Below are 8,589 nucleotides of genomic sequence, written 5' to 3' on the forward strand. Positions count from 1 at the left end.
AAAAAAAAAAAAGAGAGAGAAAGAGAAAATGTTAGTGGCATGTAATAGACGATATTCTAGTTGAATTCCTAAGATTTGGGTGCTTAATTGGCATTGTTGCATTCTCATTGATTATTGCAGCCTTCTATGAAAAATTAGACTGATTCACTAATTATTCTTGAAGGACTTATGTAGGAAATATCAAATTGTTCCATTTGGAAAACAAAGTTAAGATCATGGCTGTTTTATTTGACTAGGTGCACAAGGCCATTATAAAGATGTGACCTTCAAGCCTCGAAGCGTATATATACTATGTAGGGTTTTAGATGTTGATATAGAATCTCTATATCCCATTCATTTTTATTTGTTCAATGTGACATTGTTTAAAGTGTTTCGCTTGTAGGGTTCAATTGCCTATAAGCTAGCACAGTGAGCACAATTTGCAAACTTGATAAGCTAACCAAACCCTATCCATTTAAATAGAATCAATATGTTGGCCAAAAAGAAAGGAAAAAAGAGATTCAAAATGTCCCCTAACAGTCCTTTTCAAAAAATCTGTTTTGTCATAGTGCTGAAATCACACTTGGGTTTAGGTTAGCCATTGGTGTACATAAGAGATGGATTTAACGCTGTCCATATTAGGCATAGTCAAGCTAAAACTAATTTAACTTCAATACTATTGAAGGCCAGACAAATTGATAGGAGACACGTATGAAACTTGAGCATTACCCTAGCTATCGAGTTTACAGACACCACGAACTAGCAAACTAATATCATTTGGAAGCCAAAACTGTCCGGACATAAATAAGCGTATGAGAAACTCATTTTTAGAATGGTGAAATAGTGTCGAGACAACAAGTGCTTTGTTAGCTTTCCACATGTCGAATTTCCTCTGCCGACTTCTTGGCAACTTGTTGCTGATATTCCTAAGTGATGACTTTCAATTTTCAGTAACAACAATGAAGCCAGAAAGGGTCGCTTTAGCATTGCACAGTAGCTCCATATATGAACAGAGAGATAAAATGGATTTCTTCTTATATGATTGAGACAATACATAAGGTAAGATCGAGCATCAAAGCTTTCGAAATGATGAACATTCAGATCCTTGATCCGAAAGTCGATCAAGATAAGAATGTCGATATCATCAGTATCCCAATCTTTTCGGAGTGTATGAAGCATTAGGAACTTGAAAGTGGCAAAATAGTTTGGGGATGAGACCTCATTAACAGATTCTTCATGAAAGATAACGTCCTATGCAGATAAATTATTGGAGAGGGACGAGTCTGCACACTCTGCATGATCCATTCATATACACAATGCACTTAAAGCTCTTACCAGCAATAATGTGGTGGATAAGGATAATTCCGGACCACAAATTCAGGGTATGGAAACAAAAGCACAACTCACTAGTGTAACATTGCTCTTGTTTTGTTTGAAAAACCAAATCTTAAAAGCAGCATAGTAGAAGTTTGAAGGCATCTCTTTTGGTACATTATGTAGACCAATTCTTTGTAATAATCAGTCAGTGATACGCTGTGTTAATTTAACCCATTATATATAGCTGACACGCCGACGTATCAATGCCTAATTCACAATCTTTGAGTTAGAAGTTGAGACCTAATTGTTTTATCTAGGTCCTCAAAGGTTAGAGGTTTTCATTCAAAAATCATAAGATGTTGTATATGTAAAAGCTTCTAAACCCTAACCTTACATTAGAATAACAAAGTCACATCCACCATCGCCAAGAAAGTCGATATGTCCGAGTGGTTAAGGAGACAGACTCGAAATCTGTTGGGCTTTGCCTGCGCAGGTTCGAATCCTGCTGTCGACGATTTGTTTTTCTTTTTCCCCACTCTTCTTCTTTTTTTCTTTTTTTTGAACAGGTTCCCCACTCTTCTTCTAGTTTCTTATTTTTTAAAGGGTAAACTCGTCATTACACATAAACCCCATCTAAAACCCAGCTTCAGCTCTCTTCTGGTCTCACTCCCCCTCATCCATGGCGTCGTCTCTCCACCCAAACCCAACCACCTTCCTCCAACCCGCACGCTTACAATTCACACCCACCTCCGTCGCAACCCGCGTTCCCATACGGTGCGGCCCACGCGACAAGCGTGGACCCTTGGTCAAAGGCCGCGTCCTCAGCATCGAGGCCATCCAAGCCGTCCAAGCCCTCAAACGGGCCCAAAGATCCGACCCGGACGACCCATCTCCCGTCTCCAAAACCCTCTCCCGCCTAATCAAATCCGACCTCGTCGCTGCCCTCAAGGAGCTTCTACGGCAGGATCAATGCCACCTGGCCCTCCAGGCCTTGGCCGCCTTCCGATCCGAATACCAACCTGACGTCACCATCTACGCCGAGGTGGCTCTGGCACTCGCCAGAAATGGGATGGTGGAGGAGATCGACGCTCTCGTCTGTGAGCTGGAGAAGGAGAGTGGAGGTGTCCAGTTGGGGGGAGATGATAAGGGGCTGATAAGGCTGATCAGGGCCGTCGTTGGCGCCGACCGGAGGGAATCGACGGTGAGGATTTACGAGATGTTGAAGAGGAATGGATGGGGGACTAGTAGTTTCAAAGCGGATGAGTATATGGTGAAGGTGTTGAGCAAAGGATTGAGGAGGCTTGGTGAGGCTCAACTTGCTGATGAGGTTGATGCCAAATTTGGTCCACAGCTGTTATTTCAATCTTGATCTTTTTATGGTTTGGACTCTTTCTTGTTTCTATGTATTAGTTTCGTCGATTCTATATAGGAGCAACTCCAACCACTTCTTTATAACTGATGAAATGCTTGATTTACATTTTTTCCTGTATCTATTAGGAAAACTCTGATGAAAAGAAATCGGCTCATACAACTGTTACAAGAACCCAGATCATGCACGATTTAATTATAAAGAATGAAGCTCTCTCTCTACTCAATAGATGAATCAATTATTCTACAAAGGAAATATGATTTCTGAAATTTTTTTTAATGTTACTTTTCCCCCATCAATCAACATATGATGCTTAATAGATGTAGGGAAGGAAGGTAAATATTACTTTATTTTGTACTTTTTTGCTTGTACTATAAAATGCTTGCATCTCCATCTGTGATTATCATTGCTTTTGATTTGGATTGTTGGCCTGCCGCTGCATGGCAACGACTGGTTCATTACATCTGGAACATCTGAAGGACGGGACTGCTGCACACCGTGTTCTTAGGCAGTAGTAGCAGTATCTGCAATCATGAACAATTATTTTATTGCAAGTTGTAGTACTGTGACACAAATCATACTTTGAGGAACATGTTTGGCTATCCTATGAGCCAAATGTATCCACAGCAGAGCAAAGTTAGGGTTCAACATTTTTATAGGCTGACATCTTATTCAGTGCACTTTTCTTTCAAGAACAATGTCATGTGAGTGATAAATTTAGTGTTCCTTGGTGTTGATCAATGCGCCAGTACTAGGTAGGAAAACAAAGTTATTTATGCACCTGTGCTGACAGGGGAGAGCGAAAAATGGAACGGTTGGACTGGCCTGGCAGATGGGGCAAGCAGAGTCATCATCTGTTGAACTTGAAGATTTATCCTTGGAAAACAGGCGAAGAAAGTTTTTCACGGATGATGAGTTAAGAAGAGGAAGAAGCAACAATAACATCTCCTGCAATCAACACAAGAAGAATTTCAGTTCCAAACATGGTTTTCTAAGTATCCCCAGTAAAGAACCATTGTTGATATGAGAACAGCATCTGAGAAATGCAAATCATGAGGTAAAGGATGATGATACAATTATCTGGACCAAACCTAAACCAAGCAACTATATTGATGTTTTCTTATTTCAAAAATCATCCCATAGCAAAGTAATTAGGTAAATGCTCATGTTTGCAGTATATCAAAATCTTGAACCTTCCTTTCCCAAAAATCCTCATGATGCTTTTGCTTTGTCAGAATGGGTAGCAAACATGAGCATGTACCTTGATGTTCAGTTTCTGTATCCAAAACGATCCAGATATATGCCAAAATCATACAAAACAGGCAGGGGAAAAGGGTTGAACCTGATGTAATTTGTGTGGTCATAACACACAGCCAGATAAAATTGTTACGTACAGCCATAACAAACCACATTAACAGGGAACTCTACAGAAGAAAACTTTTTCGCTACAGAAAGATGTTTTGTGTAGAAGCTTAAATGCAAAACAGCATGTGCATACATTTGATAAGAGGGTGTTCAAAACCAAAAGCTGGATCTACTGGTCAATGCTATTTGCTGATTCTTGATTTCTAATCGGTGAAACTGAACTTCAAATATCGTTATTGAAAGATCTTTATATAACATTTACAGTTCATCTGTGTAGAATAACCCTAAACACGAAAACTGTCAAACAAATTTGACTATCCCGACCAAAGAATAAATATACCATTCAGTTTCTTTTCATGCATGTCCTTAGATTTGGAAGTGAACCTTAGATTTGGAAGTGAACTAAAACTCCAAGATCAGCTAAATGAAGATGGTTCGAGACCAAATCCCTACTACCATATCTGCTATAAGTTTTATGGACATTAAGAATATTAATTTTGGGTCAAGTACATGAGAACATACCGAGAATTCATTCCATACTAACTGGCGGTTCATGTACTCAAAGCTAACTGCTCGGTTCATAATAGGGCTCCCATAAACCAGCCTAGCTCTTAGAGCTCTTTCAATAAGAGTCCTATACCTGCATCACGACATGTGATTGAAACTGTTCAGTTCTACATAGCACATCAAGACCAACATTGTTCATGGATCACATTAAAAACTTTGCACTGAAAGGTTCTCACATTATTTCAATACAAAAGCAGCTTTAGCAACAGGATGACCTAATACAATGAAAGTAAACAAATGGAGATGAATATCAAAAGGTTCATAGAACATTGAACTAACTTTTGATTTTCATACAATATCAAACTCAATGTTGTAAATGCAGTAACTAAATATATCCAGGAACCAAACTACAACTACCAACTATAGATGCCATGCACATGTGTCTCTTAAGTCTTAACCAATTGGCTGAAGTTAACATGGATGTTTCATGGGTTTAGTGTTTAGGGATCTCTCAAGACAAGACTAAACCACTTACCTTCCTGTATAGAGAAATAAAAGCAGGTTGCAAAATGAGGCAGCTTTATAGAGTCCTTCTATGCGTTGTATCATAATCCACGCTCCTCGTGCTAGTGACCTCTGTAAACAAAAATGCAGAGAACATTGTTGAGCAACTTGGAAAAACCCCGACATGTTTCATTGAGCGGCATTAGAAGGACAGGATAAAGAAACAGCACCTGTTCAGAATCGCCCCACCTACGAAAAGCAGAGAACGATTGCAACCGTGCCCAGATGTATTGACCACCGACAGTGGCAACACAATACCAAAGCTTTTGTGCAACTGTAAGTCCAGGTCCTTCCAATCCTGTCCTGACTGTAAGTAAGAATATCCAATTGGGGTGAATAGTATAAACAAGCTGAATGAAAAATCCAACAGTAGACTGCTGTGTTAGAAACAATAATTTATATACCATGGTTCACAACAAAAAATTTAGGACATGCCTAGTCATTGGATGAGACCACTATTTGGGATAGAAATCTTCTTCTATCTTAGCTATCTAGGATTTGCAGAGTATTAGATGGATAGGTGTAATTATTCAATTTGATAAGAGAAAAAGTTATTGTACTAGAAAACAGACTATCATATGGTAGAAAGTTAACTTCTTAGATCTTTATCAAGACTTATTCCGTCACTGCATAGTGATTTATGGCCATTCTAGGATAAATTTCACACAGAAAGAATCAGAAGGATTTATAAGAAAGAAAATAACTTCACTGCTGGCATGCTTAATGACACCAAACAGCAGACACATGAATCATGTAAACTACAGTAGTTTAGCCAGGTCAAGTTCTTTGTTTATCTACTTTGCATAGCTAATCAAATGAACTGTCTAATAGCCATGGTCAGCTTAAAATATATGCAAGAAATGCAAGGGAACCTTACCTTTTCCTCTCGCTTCCAGTGCACGTTCGTCTCTATATCTAAGGTTCATGAGAGAAATTCCTGGAGTAGGCTTATCTACCCAAATTGAGAACCGCCAGATAAGAAACTCGAGGAAAGCATCAAGTTCTGCTTCATATTGAAATAACATTCCTGGCTAAACCGAATAAAAAGAGCAATTTTAGGATCCTGCAAACAGCTTCAAATCTATATTATAAGACTATTCACTTTAGAATATAGATACCTTCATCAAGGAGAAGACCTTAACTAACTGTTCTTTCAACATGGCTGACATTTCAATGTCCAGTCTTGCCGCATCGAATTGGTTTACTCTAGATATCGATATTGGAATTAATGACTGCAAAGAATTTCCTCAACAATAAGAAAACCACTACTTCAAAAAGAACAACAAAATAAAGAGTTCACTAACACTAGATATGTGCTATCTGCAATCAAAATACTTAAGGAATTCAATTACAAAAACAAAAACCCACTAGCATCCTCAGCAATTCAATCTCCTATATTACATATTTCACTAGAATCAGAAAAATTGATGCAAAAAATAGCTGCCCTGATACCCGTAATATATAAAGTGAGCAAATTTGATAGCGCAGACGTGAAGAAAGCAAGAAAAGAAGCTCAAAAATGGTAGGTTAGAAGAGACCTGGTGAGAGTGGGATAGAGAAAGTGAGAGGTGTTGCCATTGGGGAATTAAGGTCTTGTAAGCGTGAATCCAAGCGTCTTCTGCTGGCGGTCTAGAATTGCTGCTGCTGCTGCTACTGCTCATTGAATAGTTGAATTTGAAGGGTTTAAGAAGCTCCCTTCTTCGCGATTACTGATCAAATAAACTGATTTCGAAATTGAACTTTTTGATGGGGTAGAGATAAAGAGAGATTTGGGGGGTTGGAGGTTTAGATTGGCGGTTTGAGGGACTTCTGCTAGTGCCGCGGTAAAACCTGTGTTCCCTATCAACGGTTCAAGTGGATGACAATATATGACATAACTGTTGGTCTGTTACTGTTTGGAGTAATTTTTGGGGATGGTGTATAATTGTGTATACTAGAGATGATTGAATGCAAATTTCGATCACACGAATTGGTGTTACAAGTTGTACAATGAGTACGTCAACTAATCAAGGTTGGCAGAGTCGATGGGTTCATTTCGTTGATGCCTAATTTCTATAGCTTGTTCCCACAATGGTCTTACCAACCAGACTCCACTACTACTCGGGAGGGTTTAAGTCGATGATAGTTTTGCGGTTGCAATTACAAGTTTGCAACTGAACCAAGTTGTCAATGCCCAAACTCTCGGCTTTTACTCGCTAAAGTTGCATATCTTGTCAACAAATTCATACCAAAAGCGCTCCATTTTTTTTCTTCTTCATTTCAATCAATTCTTACTTTATTTTTTAACTTATGAATATCAAATAAGCCACAATCACATGAATACGGTAAATACCGTTTAAACTAGTAGCATAAGTAACATGTGGATTCGACTTACAATAGACTTGTTATAGTATTAGTTGTTCATTTAAGTGTGCTAGTTGTCACGAGCGAACTTTCAACTACGGGATATGACCCGTGCGGTATCAAGGTTACTCTTAACCGAGACCAGTATGTCGCAGTTTGTCAAGGTATCCTTCCCGGATAGCCTATTTTCTTTTTCTCGTGTGTTTCCCGTGACAATTTGACCCTTAACACTTCATCTCCACACCTATGGGGTTTCCCAATGAAAGCTACTCACACATGAGTCTCACCTCTCGTGACTAACCAATCGCTTCCTTGTGTCATTGTTGTCTCCCAAGACACTCGTCCAACCCATAGGTTTCTCTGTCATCCTGGCTTGTGTCAATCTGTTGTTGACCAACGTGCACTTCGCACCTTGTAGCAAAGCCAAGGTGATTATCACACTAAGGGGGTGTATTGTAATTGGATTCATACAGACTAATTTTAATCAATTGACTTTTTGAAAAGTCTATAGACTCTTTGAAAAGTTCAAAGACTTTCACTGATTTCTTAAAACCATCGATTTTTAATCACAGACTTTAACTGATTTCTGAAATCTACAGATTTCATATGAATGACTTATGTAAATTTCTTAATACTTACAGAGTTACATAAAGAAAAAAAATAAAGATGCAATGACAAACACATAATGACACCGATTATAAGTTTAGTACTCATCTATCTAATTTCGATGCATACCGTTGTAATATTTGATTGAAATACATAAACATAAGTAACAAAAAAAACTATATTAACTTAACAACACGCATACTTGTACGTTAACCAAAGACACATATTCTAAAGTGGGACATTAGATGTTCACAGTTTAATTCATGTACGCTAATATAATAATATATGATCATGTGGTTCTAATATTAAGAGTTAGTATATAACATTTAGGTTATCGAGGATTCCAAGCATTACAATTGAAATACAACAAAATATTAACATTACAAAAAACATTAGAAAAGAATAGGTAGAATAGAACATTGATAGCAACAAAATATTAATAAAAAAGAAAAAAAAGATGATGTATTGTAGGATCAACCTATTCACATGTAAAGAGAAAGTCTACCGTAGACTTTTCCAAATCTTTGCTCTAGTGGATG

General features: G+C 38.1%; 2 protein-coding genes and 1 non-coding gene across 3 annotated transcripts; 2 read left to right on the forward strand and 1 right to left on the reverse strand.

Moving 5' to 3' along the window:
• The first annotated feature begins 1,728 nt into the window (after nt 1-1,728).
• TRNAS-CGA lies at nt 1,729-1,810 on the forward strand. The gene has a single exon. It is a non-coding gene; the product is annotated as a tRNA-Ser (tRNA).
• A 165-nt stretch (nt 1,811-1,975) lies between these two features.
• LOC101315171 lies at nt 1,976-2,665 on the forward strand. The gene has a single exon (XM_004305233.1). The coding sequence runs from the start codon at nt 1,976-1,978 to the stop codon at nt 2,663-2,665; it is 690 nt and encodes a 229-aa protein (XP_004305281.1).
• Nucleotides 2,666-2,966: 301 nt separating this feature from the next.
• On the reverse strand, nt 2,967-7,162 carry LOC101312552 (peroxisome biogenesis protein 2-like). Its single transcript, XM_004302837.1, has 8 exons — nt 6,640-7,162; nt 6,220-6,333; nt 5,979-6,132; nt 5,272-5,408; nt 5,073-5,173; nt 4,553-4,670; nt 3,447-3,613; nt 2,967-3,189 (listed from the first exon to the last, which is right to left on the reverse strand). Exons 1-8 carry the CDS (start codon nt 6,760-6,762, stop codon nt 3,069-3,071), a joined length of 1,035 nt encoding a protein of 344 aa, XP_004302885.1. The 5' UTR covers nt 6,763-7,162; the 3' UTR covers nt 2,967-3,068.
• Between the last annotated feature and the right edge of the window lie 1,427 nt (nt 7,163-8,589).

This window comes from Fragaria vesca, linkage group LG6 (assembly GCF_000184155.1).
Source record: "Fragaria vesca subsp. vesca linkage group LG6, FraVesHawaii_1.0, whole genome shotgun sequence".
NCBI lineage: Eukaryota > Viridiplantae > Streptophyta > Magnoliopsida > Rosales > Rosaceae > Fragaria > Fragaria vesca.